Source organism: Simochromis diagramma, unplaced genomic scaffold (assembly GCF_900408965.1).
Source record: "Simochromis diagramma unplaced genomic scaffold, fSimDia1.1 OVJJ01000107.1, whole genome shotgun sequence".
Taxonomy (NCBI): Eukaryota; Metazoa; Chordata; class Actinopteri; order Cichliformes; family Cichlidae; genus Simochromis; species Simochromis diagramma.
In genome coordinates, this window is record NW_024387209.1 from 1,952,691 (window position 1) to 1,970,283 (window position 17,593).

Here is a 17,593-nt window from a genome sequence, read left to right on the forward strand (position 1 = left end):
AAAAACTGTGGTATCGTTTTATTTTGTTGTATTTATCCGAGACACCTTAAAGGCCGGTCCATAAAAATATTGTCTGACATTAAACCGGTCTGTGGCGCAAAAATGGTTGGGGACCACTGCAGTGGGTGATGTCACAGTAACTGTGTCCAATTTATATTCCTCAGATTTTAATATCTAAGGAATACGGTTGGTCATTTGTCTTTTCAATGTTCTGTTGGTGGGAATACTGATGGAAACAAGTCCTACCATTATATTATTGAACAAGTCTGTTGTATTTTAATAGATATTTATGAAATCCAAACTCTTTAAAAATACCCTGAGAATTTAACTTCTTGGACAAACATCCAACCCTTTTCCTCACCCGAACAAAGTCCTCTTTTCTGTGCTTTGCTTTCATTTCTGAGGCATAAAACGCGTTCACTAAATGCATGAGTGAAAACCACAAACAAATCACTTCCTTCTAAAAGATGTGAACACAATGTGTGAATTAGCACAAATCACAAATAAAAGAGGACAATTTTTCTTAAGTGTATCGTCATGGCTCAGTGTTTGAAATGTTTACCAGCCGGCCGCAGCTCGCAGTGAACCCATTCAATCCAAACACATTACCGGCCGACGCGAGGAGAACTCTGTCCTCGAGTTTTTCCACCCCCTTTCTCCCTTTTCTTTATTGTATGAGCAATTTGCCGACTGAGCCAATTAGCCAAAGGGAGGAGGGGGAGCGGAGAGGAAGGGGGACTCGTACCGACGGCGCACAGATTCATTTCTGCTCCAGGAGCCAGCCCCCGCTAGCTTACGGCAAGCAGGAGCCCAGAGAATCCGGCGAGCTGAGAGGACGGACCGAGTCACGCATGTGGAGAGCGTTATTTATTTCTTCATTATTAAAATAAGGCAGGGGAGGGGGGGCAGAGGACAGCGAGGTTAATCTGATGACTCAGGCATAAAGAATGTGCATTTAGTTTGTGCTTTTAGCCCACATTAGCATAACCTCGCCGCGATGACAAACGATGAATGGTCCGGTGATTGGCTCGTGTCAGCAGGCTTAATGTCAATAGTAAATTGGAGGGCTTGTTAGGCGAGTCGGGGGACGCGGTTACGAACAGCGGCGGGGCAGTCATGTACAAAATAATGTCTATTAGGACTAATTTAATCAAGGCCTCCCTTTTACAGATGAATTAGAATGTAGGGGCCAATTATTTTTCAACGTTTGCACTGGCCCTGCCTGTCAGGAGGCTCTCCTGCTTCCTCTCTGCAAGTGTGTGTGCGCGCGGGTGTGTGTGTGCTGTTTAAAATGCAGGCCATGGGGCCGCCTCGGATCTGCAGGGGCTGCAGATAATAACAGAGAGATGATGGCAGGCGGGATCAGCTAGTTATCCGCCGCAGATGAAACAGAGCCCTGCTCGATCTGCACAAATGGATACACGAGCACACATGTATGCAGATAATCCCACGCATGCATACGGATACAGAGTGAGTCCGGCCTCATGGGAGACACGGTGACATCTATTTCAGGCCTGACACTTCTGCCCACATGCATGTTAAATAGGGCGGCTGTAGTTCAGGTGGCAAAGCTGGGTGTTCACTAAATGCAGGGTTGGAGGTGTGATGCCTCATTCTTTAAACACATTTACTCCACTGCCTTTGGTGTCTGGACCTATTCTGCTAATTCACAGCTCTTAGACTAAAGTAGTTTTGATTTAGGGTTCAAAGTACTTTGTGCAGCCCATCAGTTCATCCTATTACTTACGAAGGGCAGACAGGTAAACTACCTCTCTCCAGGTATTCATACCTGAACACAGTAACAAAAAACTGCAGTAAACGAATTAAATATGATAGAAAATTTGAACTATGGGCAAATGTTTAGGGTTTGGTTCAGAAAATCGATGCTACATTTCAACTGAAGTCTCATATACTTTGGCCAAAAGTCCACTCTAACAGAGCAGGCTGTACTCGGCCCTGTTTGGAGCCCCTAAGCTCAACAGCACTCAGTCAGTCAGTCAGCAGTTTCTGTAGCAAAATGAGGCTAACATACAGTAAATTAACAAAAATTTCAAACTGCCCCTATTCCTTAAAAAGAGCTGATGAATAATAGAAATATGTGATAATCTTTTGTGTTTTTATGCATGAACCGCCAACATGAATTAAAACGAGGTGGCCGCAAACACCTCTGACACCCGAGGGAGGCTAAGGACCTCCATCAGTGACTGGCTGTAATTAATAACTTCAAATCGTCCTGTATCACCATCTGATCTGCATGTGTCCATCTCAAATCACACCAGTCCAATCTGTGTTATGATCACACAGTAGAGAGGGGGAGGTGTGTGTGTGAGTGGAGGATATCAGTTTGGGTTTTATGGGATATGAAGCAGGGCTGTCCCCTCCTCCCCACCACTGGCTCTGACCCTGGGGGGCAATTATGTTGTGATGTGGCTGCCCCATTCCTCCTGGTCGCCCCATCTGGTCCCCTGAGCCCAATCCTGCTGCCTTGTCGGGCCGCCCGCCGCACCTGCACCCCGGTCCAGATTAAAAGCCCCCGGTCTAATTTTAAATCTGTTAGCGCTGGCCTTTTCTTAGGGGGGAACAAGACTAATCTGTTCCCATAAAGGGCCCTTTTTCTTTCCCCTCTCCTGGCTCCCAGCGCCGACAGACCTGCTGCTGAATTATTACTGGCCACGTATTTGTCATGCGGGCCCCGATGTTAAGTGCGTGGCGGCACCGCGATGCATGGCCCTGCGAGTTCATCCTTTTGCCGACCTCATTCATGCTCATTTTTCTACTGTCTAATTAAGGTGTGGCTCCCCAGCATCTACATACCTCTGCCTCCCCCTGTTGTTCACACTGAAAACTGATGTGACGGCTTTCAGCAGGACGTAAACTCTTTTTTTTAAATCTGTTAACGAGCAGTGAATTGATAGTAATAATAAACCTGTTTGAATCCTTGATTTCACCATGATTCATGATTCAGAGGCGCATATACTGCTGGTAGTATGGCTGCAGGTAAGTGACTGGAAGCACTGGACAGCGTTTGGTTTATCATCTCCATCTCAGCAGAAGATCTCAGTGAAACAATGAACACAGGCTGTGAGCATACTCAGATGTGTGTGTGTGTACATAAACAGGGGAAGACGCTGACCCTCTGCGACAGACTACCAAAGGTCAGCAGTTGGCGTGAGAGAAGTAACGGTGGAGGGGGAGGGAGGGGGCCGCCAACCATGTTGCCAGCAATCACCTTCCCAGTCCAGTGGCCAGGAGCTTGGATTAGCGGTGCTGTCACTTGCTGTCCGCTCAGGCCTGCTAACACGCTGAGCCCGAGCAGGCCTAAGGTGCTGGTGTTGATGCGCCACTTGACACGTAATTAAAACAATGAGCCGCGGCGCCGAGAACCGGAGACTCGGGGTGTTGCGGCAGCAGTGTCGACGGAGCCTGCGAGGCCCCTGTGGGTGCTCCGGGATGGGCAGAGAGCCCAAACTTAGCAGCCCCTTCAGCAGTGGCCTCAGCTGGGCCGTGGCACCGGGCGACCATGCCAGCTGAGGTGATGACGGCTGACCGCGGGGCAGCCAGAGGTTAATGGGAACGTTTAGAGGACAACGGAGCCTTTTTGTGGTTTGTGAGCAGCAAGAAAATAAATACTTCTAACAGGATCCCTCTGGCGCAGCAGAGCTGGCACAGTTGGTGTTCATCCACACTGTACCCAACCTGCCCTGTTCCCTTCTTTGCCACTGCGAGCGACGCACGTCAACAAGTATCTCCCCTCACTGTGAAGCATTGCAGCGCTGAGCAGGCGTGGCAAGACCTTGCATTCGGCGCGATGAGCTCCAGCCCTAAAACGATTAGCAGCGACAGTACTCGCTCCTCATCCTCACCGCGACTCGCTGATGTTAATGAGACCTGGACCAGCCGTCGCTGTGGGCAGACGCGCGGGGAGGAGGACGAACCAGGGAAGATAAAGAGATGATGACAACAGCTGGAGATGGCGGGGCTCGGCCCTGTCACATATCTCATTGGATGGGGGGGCGACGCCACGGAGGTGAGGCGCGATCTCTCCGAACATAATTCCTCCCTCCGGTCCACCGGGGGAGTTGACAGAGGAGGGGAGGAGAGAAAAAAAAATGGAGGAGTTTAATACTGACGGTCATACTAATGCGCCTCCTCTTCTCATCCATCCAACCCCCTCCCAGCATCACTTCTTTTTTCCCTCCAAATTTCTGCCTCCTCTTTGTTTTCTACCTATCTTCTCCTCACCTTTCGTTGTACCTCCCTCTTGTTCTGCCATTCTACACGCTTCCTCTTTCTTCCATCCATTCCTTTCCTTTCCTCTAATTCTCACTCTTCCTCCTTCTCTCCACCCCCCCACCAAACCTCCAAACAGGACCTAATTGGGAGGCGAGAGTGGGGGGCCAGACCTTGACAGACAGGAGGTCAGCGTAATTGCTGCTGGCCATATTTAACATTAAGATAATCAGGCCATTAATTACCCTTTGGATCATTAAATCAGCCACTTGCAAAATGAAATTTCGGCCTCTATTACTCACTTGAGAGACCACGAGGGGAGGGCATTTTTCCATCTATCAGCCACCCCTCCCAACCTCCTCTTCCCTTACACTCCCTCCCATTCCTCCTGCTGCCTGGACAAAGCCTCTGCCGGCCTTGTCTCATTCCTCAACCAATTCCTCTTCTTTTACACAGGTTTTAGTCACGGTTCTTGTTGAATGTGGAGAGATTTATGATTTGGATGATGTTTTCACATATTTGCAGAAATTTAGTGCACAATGCAAGAGGACGTTAAGCCACTAAATGATTTAAGTAGATGCATTTCCATACCAAAAATGGTAAATATGTCAACAGCAGAGTGGGGCTCCACAACTCCTCATCCTCATGTCGATTTTAGGTTTATTTACTTTTGAGTGTAACTCAAATCTGGCCACATTTACACTATTTTCTGAAGTTACACAGTTTAACTACAACATTTCATTAATCTGATCGACTCTTCTTTCGAAGGCTACAGGCCAGGACATGTTGGTCAAGCAATGAAGTTGTTCTTCATAGCACAAATGTTAGAATTTCAGGATTTTTACATGCTTGCTCTTCTCCATGAAGTGAAGTTGTGCCAGAATCGTGTGATCTGAGAAGGCAAATATGTACCAGTTCTCAATAGCTTCTCCCTCATGTTATTGTGGACTTCTATTTAAATCTAACAGTTAAAAATTTAACCTAAATGGGTGCCCAGAGGAATAAAACATAATGTTAAGTGGCTCCAGCAAGACCACCCTTTGACAAATCAAGGTAATTATCAATTTCTACTATGTTTATATGCAGCTGATACTCTCTTACAGGCTAAGAAAATATCATTGATGGTTAGCATAGCATATGATGTTTTTTTAACCCCCTCCACACAAGTTTTGTGTTTTTAGTGCGACTGTATTGGTTTGTATTTATCAGCAGTTACATGCCTGTAACCCCAGCGATGGTTTGTAATTTCAGAGGAGCAGTAGGCGTTGAGTGAATGCAACCTCGGTGACACAGCTTCTACATATCATTTCATAGACCGTCACTGGCACTCCATAAAGCTGTCATAAAAGCTCCACGCCTTCCTCCCACTGTGTCTCAGGGAACGTGTGAGAGACCCCTCCATGGATAAATACTACTATGATGAGGGACAAAGGCAGCATTTTAGCACCTCAACTACATCCTGTTATATACATAAGTTTAAAAAAACCTGTGAGAAAATTTAAGAAAAATTCAGGTGTGGATTTAGAAACACAGATGCTGTTAAACAACCTTATAGTAGCCACTATCAGTGTAAAAATTTCACACAACACCCTGACTTATAATTTAGAAAAAGTGTATTTTCATTTGCTTATTTTGTTTAGACTAAGAGTACAATACAATAGGAAAATAAACAATTATTAGGTGAATGTCTTACTAGAGCGTTAATAATTAAATCTTGAGTAATTTTTGAGTGCCCAGAACAAAACAGGTTTCCAGCTTTAACATCGGGAGGGTTAAAATAGCCTTTGTGTAATCTTAGAGGTGAAATGCAGGACTAAAAAAAGCCAGTCACAGAAGGTGTAGAAGTCACGGGGTAAAAAATAGCAGTCAGAGGTGGAGAAACGATGGAAAAATCAGAGAAGGAGGAGTAAAGATAGAAAGAAAACCAGGATTTATGGAGGGGAAACGACAAACAGCGAGCCACTTAAGGAATGGACTGATAAATACTATCGACAGGACAGCGATGGGGGAGAGAGGGGAGGAGAGAGATGGAGCTGCAGTGGAGCGTCGCGGGTTAATTGAGATAATATTGACCTCCTCCTCTAATCTCTTCAGGGGGAAACATGCTTCAGATTCATAAATAAATAGGAACATGAGCAACAATAAAAGCATTAGTGCCCTGATGGAGGAGGGCTAATGGCACGTCGATATCCAAGGATCGCTCAGTGTGAGTGAGTGTGTGTGTTTTTGTGTTGTGTGTATTCAGCTAAGCGGATACAGTCGTAAAGCTGAACTCAAATATATCGACTGTAGGCATCTCCATGTGTTTTTATGTCCAACTTTAACCTGGATTTTGATTTATTGTATACATATTTTTAAGTGCTGTATTCACTCGCATCACTTTAATTCTTACTGATATTAATTTGGCTTTAACGTAGTTATTTAAAAATTATTGTAAGTACGTTTACATTGTTTTTATACTGAAAATTTGATTTCTCATGCACACTAACCTGAGATTCAAGTCTTATTACTAGGCTGTGAAGATCTTGCATGAATATATTTGTCTGCTTTTGTTTTTAGCAGAAAAAAACCCCAAACCATAAACTAGTTAAGCATAAATGTAATCAAGAATAAAATCCTTCAAGTTTCTCTGTTAGCTGAAAATATGAAGGACTTTGTAAATTTTGTTACTGTGATTGCATTGCAGTTTCAGCTCAACGTATGTTTAATTGATTAGGATGATGGGTCCACGATCAGGAATTTATATTTTCTCTGAAATTAATACAATTAAGTCTGACACATTTAAACCTTTGTTAAGAGGACGAGTAATAAGTGACTCAAGCACTAAATCTCAAAAAAGCACAGCAGAAAGTATAGCTGTGTGTACAGTTTTCATACAGTTGTTGTGCTGCTTGAGTTGGCATGTTGAAGATATTTCGGATAGCTGGACTCACTAAAGGAACACCGCTTGTAATATTCATTTGTTTACATGTATTTGTTTTGTCTCGGTGCATGTAGGGTAAAAATGTTTGTGTATGTATAAGTGAGTGTGCATCAGTGTGTGTTGGAGGGGAGTAATTATAAAGTGCTTCTGTTGACTAATGAGCGTCAGGGGGGCGAGTGGAGGGGGGGAGGACGGGGAAGTCGATCTTCATGCGGATGGCAGTCAGCTCTAATTTGTTATGATGGCTGCTGGCTTCCCAGGGCTGCAGCATCCGATAATTACACAGCATGCACACACACACACACACACACACACACACACACACACACACACACACACACACACAAACATGCAGGTACATGCTGATCAACACCAACGTCACGCTGAAGTTCACCGATTTGTTACTATCCCCTGTAGTCTACAAGACAGTGCACACAGAGGTGGGCTTTTTATTGTGTGACATTTCTGTCAATATCAACACACTCAGTGTGAACCCTGCTGAGCCACACACTGAAACACTGCTCCCTGCCTGCAGCTGGCAGCACTGCACTGATATCCAACTTTTAATATACAAAAAAATGAGATCTAAGATCTAACACAACAATGACTCACTTTATAGGAAGTAAAGTTTTTGCTGAATGTCTTCTCTCTTGGAGACAGTTTTAGAAATGGCGTTCCACAAGGCTCATGTCTGGGTCCTCGTCTATTCACTATTTATTTAAAAACAGTAGTACTTCCAACCAATAAGCAACGTCAGGACTGCTGCCCTGACCTGAGAGATGAGAGATTATGAGAAATTATTCCCTGTAGCTTCGATGTAATCCTGTCACTTCCTGCTGCACCAGAAACAACCACAGCCATCTTTAGAATCTCGTCATTTCTTCAGACTACACTTCCAATTCTAACCTCCCAGTGGAGCCAAACTCTTTTCCTTAGATGTTTTCTACATTTCCTACCTGCTGGCGTCCGGTCCAGGTTTAAGGCGTCCCTGAGCGTTGGCCTCCCACACGCTGTTGGCCAGCTCGTTGCCAATGGCCGACATCACCTTGATGAGCTCCAGCGGCCACTCATCCAGGTCTAGAGAGCGAACCCTGGACAGGTGAGTGCCCAGGTTCCTGTGGATTCCCGAGCACTCAATGCAGATCAGGGCCCCAAGATTCAGACTTGCCCAGTCCGGGTCTGAAGGAGACAAGTTCACTCTATTAAAGACAATATACCCTTTTTGGGGAAAAAAAAAAGAACTTCGGTTTAATTGTTTGATATGTTATAACAAAAAACGATTATTAAAAGGGTTCCTAAAAAGTAAGAATTCTGGATAAACAACCTTTATTTTAAAGGTCAATGAGGAAGTTTATCTATTTAAACTGTGTTTGCAGAGGAAGATCAAGACATGAAATTTAAACAGTTGGTAAAAGCCAGCACCGGACAATCATTGCTCTTTATTTGTACGTAGAAGGTGGCTAACAAGGCTAGAAGAATTTTAGACCTTGGTCATCATTACAGACCTTCTTGGTCTGTAATCAATAACTGAAATCCGAAAAAAATCGAATTCGGGAACAAATGGACAAAACTGGAAATGACCTCCATCATTTTATATCTTAAGTTCTTTCTTTTGGTTTCAGTTTAAATGTGATGTGATAAAGAAAGAATGTAGGCATTACTGTATTCTTCCTTCCTATTGTCTCAAAAATGGGCAAAAAGAGCATTTGTAAGAATTATGATCTGAGAAAAGCTCACAATGTTGGCCTGCTTGCTGGGAGAGATTGCATCTCTAAGGCTACGTTCACACTGCAGGCAAAAGCGCATCAAATCCGGCTTTTTTGACCCTATGCGACCCATATCCGATCATGGTATGACAGTGTGAACGGCACAAATCCGATATTTTCAAATCTGATCTGGGTCACTTTCGTTTGTGGTACTGAATCCGATACATATCTGATGTTTTAGAAAGCGACTGCTGTTTGAACGGTCATGTCGCATTAAATCCGTCTTTTACGTCAGTGACACAAGACAGACGCCAATTATCAGTACCGGAGAAGCGCCCGAGAAGACATCGTGAATGCTTCCTGGTCATCCCGTGTAGATGTTAGTGAAAGTGTTGGGAAGACAACGTTGGAGAAACGTGAACATTTTATTTGTACTGTATAAGTACATAGTACATAGATAGTTGCAGATTCTGACAGAAATCTGCAACTATCCTTTGAAGCACCGCTCCTCTCTAAAACAGCAAAAAGGATAATTATTAGGCCATATGTAAATAACAAAATAACTTTATAACTTAAAGAAAAATTGGGAAACGTAAAGTCCGAACAAGTCTTTATATTAATGGCCATCATTCAAACAATACTGTTTGGTTTGGGTCTAAACAGAGCGCGTTGTGTGTGACGTCTTTTTTTGCGCATGCATGCCGCTTTGAGGGTTCACACTAGAGCGCGTTTGCTGTCACATTTTATTTGTAGTGTGAACAAGCAGACAGAAAAAAATCGGATTTGATCAAAAAATCGGAATTGAGCATTAAGACCTGCAGTGTGAACGTAGCCTAAGTTGGACAGTGAGAGGCTGAACATCCTGCACAACAACCTAAAGGATGGACGGAGTTTCAGGAATTGGACTTAAATTATGCAACTCCTTGAAATAACTGGACCCATTCTTGGATGGTGTCACATTTACACATAATTAATCCTTTCAGTCTAGTTTAACTCTGACCATTAAGAAGATACTCAGAAGGCATTCTTGCGTGAACCCTAAGAATCATCTTTCTTGACCTGTCTGATGGTTTATTTTTAGGAAGTAAACTGAAGGGTAATGGTTGTGTTAGAGAAGGTTTTGTTGACACTGTGGGTGGTTTGTACTCACTCGGTGTGTCGCAGTCGGCACAGCGACCGTTCCCTCGAATGCTTCGGATCGACTGCAGAGCCATCGCCTCTGTCTGGCTTGTCAGACGAGACTGAAACAAAGAAGAAAAAAAAACAGTTCTGGCTCACTTCTTTTCTTGAATATATGTTTACTTTACAGTTTGAGGGAGAAAAAAATAGGATTTAAACACTGATCAACCTCTTGTGTTCTTGACAGCGCTGTCTCTCAATTAGGCTAAAAATGTTTAAAACACTGAGCATATGTGAGTCGCTGCTGTTTTGGGTTATGAGCATCAATGTCGGAGAGTGAAGGAACAACACGATACACAAATGGAATTGGTGAAGGGAGGGGGGGCCGGCGTCTTTTTTTTTTTTCTTCTTTCTTTTTGGGTGGGAGGGCAATAAAACGGCTGAGAGCCTGAGGCGTAAACACATCAGGCCTCGAATGAGACGCAGCCGCCTGCTGCAGGTGGAAAATGGCAATGCTGAGGCTCAATGTGAGCTACAGTAATTGCTATTTTCTAATTATGTGAGTGAACGCGCGTGTGTGTGTGTTTGAGTGCATTAAAGGGCGATTTCGCATGTTTGTTGGTCCTGATGTGGACAAATGTGAAAATGATGCGATGAAGAGACTGAAAGGCTCCAGGAGAACTCGGCTCACCTTGTTCTTGCTGCTCTCGCAGGACTGCAGACTCGCCAGGATCTGGCTCTCGATGACCTGAACCCAGGCATCTCGCTCCTCGTAGGAAGTGGCTTCAAAGTGCCACGTCTGCCCCGTCAGCGACACGATGGTGAACTCAAAGTTCTCCTCTTGTTCTGTCAGAGAGAGAGAGAGGGAGAGATGAAAACACATCCTGACCTTACTCTGACCATTTTGATTCAAAAGCTTCGTCATCAAACAGTCGCCATGCAGAATTTAAAAATAAGAACAACGTGTGGATGCTCAGCTGAGGGCTGTAACGACCAACTGTCTCTCACATTGTTTGACAGCACACCTGTTCTACTGACCTACATGACCCCGCCCCCTGTAGCCAGGATATCACCCAAATTAAGGGTCCCTGGACCATCCTGCCCTCTTCTCTGCAGACATGTCAGCAGGAGAGGCCAGTCATTACAATCAGGGCCAGCTGGAGGGGGGGGCATATGGATCTGTTACACAGAACCCCCTCAGAGGTTAATGGGACAATCAGGAGCCAATTACATCAAGTATGTGCGAGCCTGTTGTGTGGATTCAGGGTCGAGGACACTTTTTAAAGCAGCACCAGCGAGGTTTGACAACATGTCTGCAGAGTCACACATTAATGGGGCAGTTCACTCAAAATCACGTTTTAGTAAATTCAAATAAAGTCTCCACACTGAGACAGTTCTAATGGGATTTACTGCAATAAAATGTATAAAAACCTGAAAAAATGTCACAAAATTAGAAAAGAAATTACAGCTAAACTACATAAAATACCAGAAATGAGCGGTAACCAACAGACCTCTCCAGCTGATCTTTAAAACAGTAACTGAGCTAACAGACTGAGCCACATCGATACGTATCGACTGTTAGAACAAACAGGATATTCAGACTAGATTTGAAAACCTTCACCAATTTTCACTTCCTGTTAAATAAACATGAATTAATTCTTGAGTTCAAAGACTAAAAGATCCACTTTTTAGCTCTTCAAAGCTTTTTTCAAACTTCAGATGACTCATGAGGTGAGCTTCCAGCTGCAGATCTCCATCTTTATGTTTCCAGCTGCAGATTTTAGCAAACATGAGCAAACACAAAATCCTAAATGTTATGATGAGGTGAGTAGAAACCGTTAGGAAAGTCAGTAATGGGAGCTCGGCGTTAAAATTTGATTGGATTTCTGAGTAAACCTCGTGGAGCTGAAAAACCTCTGTTTCTGTACGACTGCTTCCATGCCTCGCCACAGATGTTCACATTTGTTCGTTGACATGTCGGCCACATTTGGAAACCGTTAGGGCGCACAGACGGGATGGGAGGGGGGCTGAGTATCATCACCACAGCAGATCAGACTACAAGCAGCTTCTGTTTACAATTAACCCCGATCAGCAGGGAAGAGGAGGCGACACCGGGTAATCACTTAATCAAAGGATGGCCTCCAGCGTGCCTGATAATTCCCAGGATTCCACCGTCTCTGCTGGTGTGACCCGGAAATGCTTTCCTCCATCCAAACCTGCGCGGCGTCGGGCTCAGACAAAATCTCAGCAGTGAGCTCGGTAATCACTCACAACACGGGCGAGGGTTTCTGGAAGCAGCCGTTCATGACGAGCGGCGGCAGCAGAAGAAGAAGATGATGATGAGGGGTTTAATCAGTCGGAGAGCGGTCACGGCCGGCCCGCCAGGGAACGACCATTTGCTCCTCCTCAACTCCAGTCATTTGGCTAATTGGGATCGTCTCAGAGCAGCAGAGCCGAAGCTCCCCTCCGGCTCTGCTCTGGATAATCAATGGCCTTGTCCGAGGAGAGGAAGGACGGAAGGTAAGGATGGAAGGAAGCGCCCCGAGGCGAACGGCGGGCTGAGAAAGCCCCGCACTTCCAGATGAAGAGATTGAAAACACCTTTGCTCTCCAAAGTTTCTCTACTAGAGATAACCGAGGATCGTTTTCATCTGTGAGCTGCTGCAGGCGGCTGACGGCCCGAGTCTGATGAGCTCACGTTAATTAAAACTACTGTTTACAAGGGCCGGCTAACGGATCAAGGTTAAACCGATCTGTGCAGTAAACCAGCCGCTGAGCGCAGAGATCCAGAGAAACAATGATGAGACTGAACTTTTCTCATGAAAGCAGTGAAACGAGAGGGACAAACTGTGAAGGAAAATATTTAATAAAAGGTTTTCTCACAGTGGAAAAAAGTTGGACATTTTTACCAAAGTGGAGCTTCAAGCTGCTTTTTTCCAGGTGATGTTTTTGGGAAAGGATCCAGAAATAAGTTTTTAGAGGAAGCGACCGAATTAATCAACATTAACATTAATGAAGCCTAATTAAAACCTGCAGGTCCAAACTGAAAATGAGTTGAGAATAATAAAATGTTCAAAAAGCAGCTAAAGGAAAGAAAAATTCACCCCACAAATGTCTGAAAACTTGTTTGAAAAATATAAATAAAATCTGAAGAAAGCTAGACAAAAAATTCCAGTTACTTTATATTAATAACCATTAATAAACAAAATCTGTAAAATTATATACAAAGAGGAAGAAAACACTGGTCAAACTAATATTTCTAAAAAATATATTAAAAAAAAAGTTTTTTTAAAATACAAAAAATTGGAAAAATAAAAAAATTGAAAGAATTTAAAAACAAAATGACAGAAAAAGGTGTCAAAAAAAACTTTTTTACTTTTCTTTAAAAGAAACATTAATATAAATACATTTTATGGAAAACATTTATTTTGGTGTCTAAGAAGAAGAATTGTCCCAAAAAGCAGGAAAAAAATAGAAAAAGGGCCCCAGGTTATCATGAGAAATATTGAAGATAAAGCACTTATAATATAATAGCACTTATAATAATTTCACTTAAACTAAATTAAACCTCCACAAAAATATAGAAAAACATCCAGAGTTTCACACAGTGCTCGATCCTGATTCATAGCCTGGAGCTTATTGACCTTTGATTATTAACTTGATTGCATAAAAACATGAGTTTTATTTTAGGAGCATCTGTTGCTGTCCTTCATGATTTACGGGGACACTGCGTGACTTCAGAGCGGGTGCTACCATCATCAAACTATCTTCAGACCAGAGGAAGTCGAAGCTCTGCGTATGAACGTGTGTCTGATGAAGGGCAAACTGTACATAATGCAGGGAGGGAGTGTGTTCGGAGCTCCTGGGTGAACACCGGGTGCCTCTTCGTTCTAAATGACGGCTCACCCATCAAGCACCGCCTCAGCCCTGCAGGGTCAAGAGCCAGAATCCCATCATAATTAAATTCCCATGATTCTCTGTTTTCAGGGGGAAGGGGAGGGGTGGAGGCTGCTTGACAATTATGGAAACCAACAATCCAGAAAGGCTCTGCCTCTCTGCAGCGTAAATTAAACGGTGTTTCTGGATTTAAATGCTGCATGCTGACCCAGCGCACTAAGCCCGCTAATGAATAAAATCAGGGGAGAAAAGAACCACTCCCACCACCCACTTTTACTATGAAACCCCTGCCTGGACCTCAGCAGCAACACTAATCTTAAAGCATGGTAGAAAAATGACTCTGTGGAGCTTTTTAGTCTCTTTTAGCTCATAGTTTCAGTTCTCTGAGCAGCCAACAGCTAAAAGAAACAGGATGTCAGAGCTCAGGAGGAGGTGGAGACCAAAAAATATTCACTGGATTATATTATGATAGAAACTAGAAATGGAAACTATATTCAATAGGTCAAATATGAAATGTGGAGCTTTTAGCTGCTTTATATCCAGGGTGAGGAGCTAGAAGTAAAATGTAAGTGCAAGGACTAAAATTAATTACCTTTAACATTAATGAAGCTTAATTAATGCTGAGAATGTGCAGCTTCAATTTGCAAACGGGCCGAGGGGCAGAGGATAATAAAAGTGTTCAATGTTCACATTGTCTTCTAAAAAAGGAGAAAATATAACAAGTTTTAAAAATATAAGAAAATATCAATAAAATAATAACATTATTTTATATTAGTTTGGAATGAACTCCCTGAGAAATATTTTAGAAAATTATGAAAAAAAAAGCAATAGGAATAAAATGACAACATAAATTGGAAAAAGATGATAAAAATCTCTAAACTACAACTAAAATTGCTGTAAAATACAAAGAAATTGCTGATAGTGTTAGTAAATGTTAATAAATACGTAATATTACTTAAGTGTCATAAAAATAAAAATGTTCTCAAAAAAAGGTAAAAATAACAAAATGTCCAAAAAATTAACACAAAAAGATGCAAGCAATACAGCGGTCCCTCGCTATAACGCGGCTCACCTTTCACGGCCTCGCTGTTTTGTTGATTTTTTTTTGGTGCAATTTTGCATGCTTTTTTTTTTTTTTTTTTTAAACAGCGCATTGTGTTCTGCGTCCTGATTGGCTGCAGACCAACGTCAATCAATCTTGTGCCGTGCCTCCTGTACAGTACAGAATGCGTTTAGCTTGTCAAATTTACATCAATCTCAATCACTAGCAGTGTGACTCTGAAGTGCTGTACTGTGTGTTTGTAAGTTTTCTCCCCAACAAACACAAGAATGTCGACGAAATGCCATCACCTGCAGGTGCCTTTGGTTTCATTCTATAATACTGGACTTATTTTTCTACAAGTTTTAAACTTTGAGAGTGTTTAAACAACAGAGAAAAGTGTGAAAATGTTCATGCCTGACTGAGAAAAGTGTATAAAGTGTGTAGTGAGGGGTTTTACAGCCTTATACATCTATAATAATTATAAAAAATAAAGTTGGCTACTTTGCAGATTTCACTTATCGTGGGTTATTTTTAGAACGTAACTCCCGCGATAAACGAGGGACCACTGTATGACTAGAAGGTGTAAAAAGAGACAAGTAAAGTTGATAAATCTTCACAAAAATAATGCTAAGGGTCTAAAAACAAATCAGGAACAAAATATGTCCAAAGCTGTCGCAGAACATGCAGCATGTAGCAGATAAAAGGCCAGATATTTTCCTCAGGAAGTGGAGGAGACCAAAAATGGAGCTAAAAGTAAGAAAATGCCAGATTCACATACGTGATGATCGTGTTGATGAGTAACTACTGCATGTGGAAACAACTTTTAAGAATTTACTTTCCTCAACTTTATTTCAGACTTTTTACAGTAGTAGTTCATTTCACTAAAAATAACTAAAGCTCTTTCATCGCACGTTCATGGGTAACACTGCTGTACGTGATTAAAATAAACCTCCAAGATCATCCTGGATCTTCCAAGCACATTGGATTGGGTAATTTCTCATTTTTCTAACTAATTTAAGGACCATTTAGCTGTCAAAGTTACTTTAAACCCCAAACTTTGAAGGCGAAAACAATCAAGCTTATTTTTTGAAGAACTTTCTAGAAAATCGTGTCTTTGTCTTGACAGTTTAATTTGCTCATTCAGATTGGAAATGAAACAAAATGTGACTTTAAGCTATAAAAAGAGATTTTAAATCCTCTGAGGAAATCTTCAAAAAACTCCCCCTGATTTCTTTTCTTGCCCTGTTCGGCCTGTGTTTTTCTTTCTCCATTCGCTGCTGCGTGTGTCTAAATGTATGCACGAGAGCACAAACACACACAAACGCGGACGCCGACCACGCCGCGCTGTGCGGGTAATTACTGCCACCGCTCTCGGCTACTGTGGGTGACATTCGCGCAGAGAGAGGTGTTGCCGAGGCAATTTGTGAACTCTGACACTGGCAACCTTTAACGGCAGAAAAGAACAAACCAAATATACAGCATTTACAAGACGCAGGGAGGAATGGCGGCAGGAAGAGGGGGAGGAGGTGGGGATTGGCAGAGGGTGGGTGGGTGGGGGGGGGGGGCAAGACATGCATACAAGCCTATCATCCATCCGGGGTGTGAGGTGTCGAGGCTCAGCGGGAGGTGTATGTGTGTTTGAGAGTGGAGGACGGGAGGTGCAATGAGAGGGGAGGCGTGAGGGAGACAAAAGGGGGCCTCGGGAAACACAAATTAAAAGCCTTAAATGTCACCGCACACAGTATTGCTTTGCGACACAGGTCATTACTCCCCATATTATTCGCAGCCTTTTACAACATTAATAACCTGGAAAATATTGCAGCCGATTGTTCAGAAGTCGCTCAAAGAAAGAAATATGTGGCTCTGTGTTTTTATTTTTTTTTGCTCTTGAGCAGAAGACGGAGAGGAACCGAACCACAGCAGATACTTCATGAAGGAGGAAATCACACCAGAAGATGCTCTGGAACACTATCGCACAAAACGCACATCACATTGTGGTGTATTATCACCTGTACAGCCCATGCTTCCAGGGTGGGGGTGTTTGGTTGGCTGTGTCCTCACAGGTGAGGCAGGTGGGGCAAAGAAATACAGGGGAAGGGAAAGACAGATGCTTTCTCCACTGGACCAAACACAGATGGACACACCGAGAAAGAACTGACTGGATGATTTGCAGCAAAAAGACTCTAAGAACTCTTTAGAGGTGAAACACATCCAAACTGCAGGTTGAAAATATCCCTGTGTGGTTTATAAAGTTAGATAAATATATTTTTTCCCCCATGGACAATACTGCATTACTTTCACATTGATTAAGACAGCAAGAGGTGGTGAAAAAGATTTAAAATGGCAATTCCAACATGTTGTACATGGATATAAAGTGGACAGGAAGGTTAACTATGAGTCCAAGTCGGGCAAACATCCCATACTGACTGCAAAAATACCTTAAAACTGACTATGTGAGTCATAAATCCATAAAATTTACAGCAACATATTTAGTTTCTTTTAAAACTATATCAGGTTTTTTTTTCAGTTTTTTTTTTCAGAAGTAACCAATCCATGTTCAGTTTACAGCTCAGCTAGTAGCTCACTTTCAAGTTATGGTCCATGATGAGTGTTAAACTCTGTACTGACCTTAATTTTGGTTAAAAAAAAAAAAGGTGTATAATTTAATATTACTATA

General features: G+C 42.9%; 1 protein-coding gene across 7 annotated transcripts in view; it reads right to left on the reverse strand.

Annotated features, from left to right (window-relative positions):
* The window catches only part of agap1 (ArfGAP with GTPase domain, ankyrin repeat and PH domain 1), a 173,532-nt gene that overhangs the window by 15,103 nt on the left and 140,836 nt on the right, over window positions 1-17,593 (reverse strand). For all 7 annotated transcript variants that reach the window (XM_040051519.1, XM_040051522.1, XM_040051520.1 and 4 more), the window contains 3 exons: window positions 10,670-10,824; window positions 10,010-10,100; window positions 8,110-8,332 (listed from right to left, as the gene is read on the reverse strand). In XM_040051519.1, coding sequence (XP_039907453.1) covers window positions 8,110-8,332; window positions 10,010-10,100; window positions 10,670-10,824 — 469 coding nt within the window. The remainder of the gene's footprint in view (window positions 1-8,109; window positions 8,333-10,009; window positions 10,101-10,669; window positions 10,825-17,593) is intronic.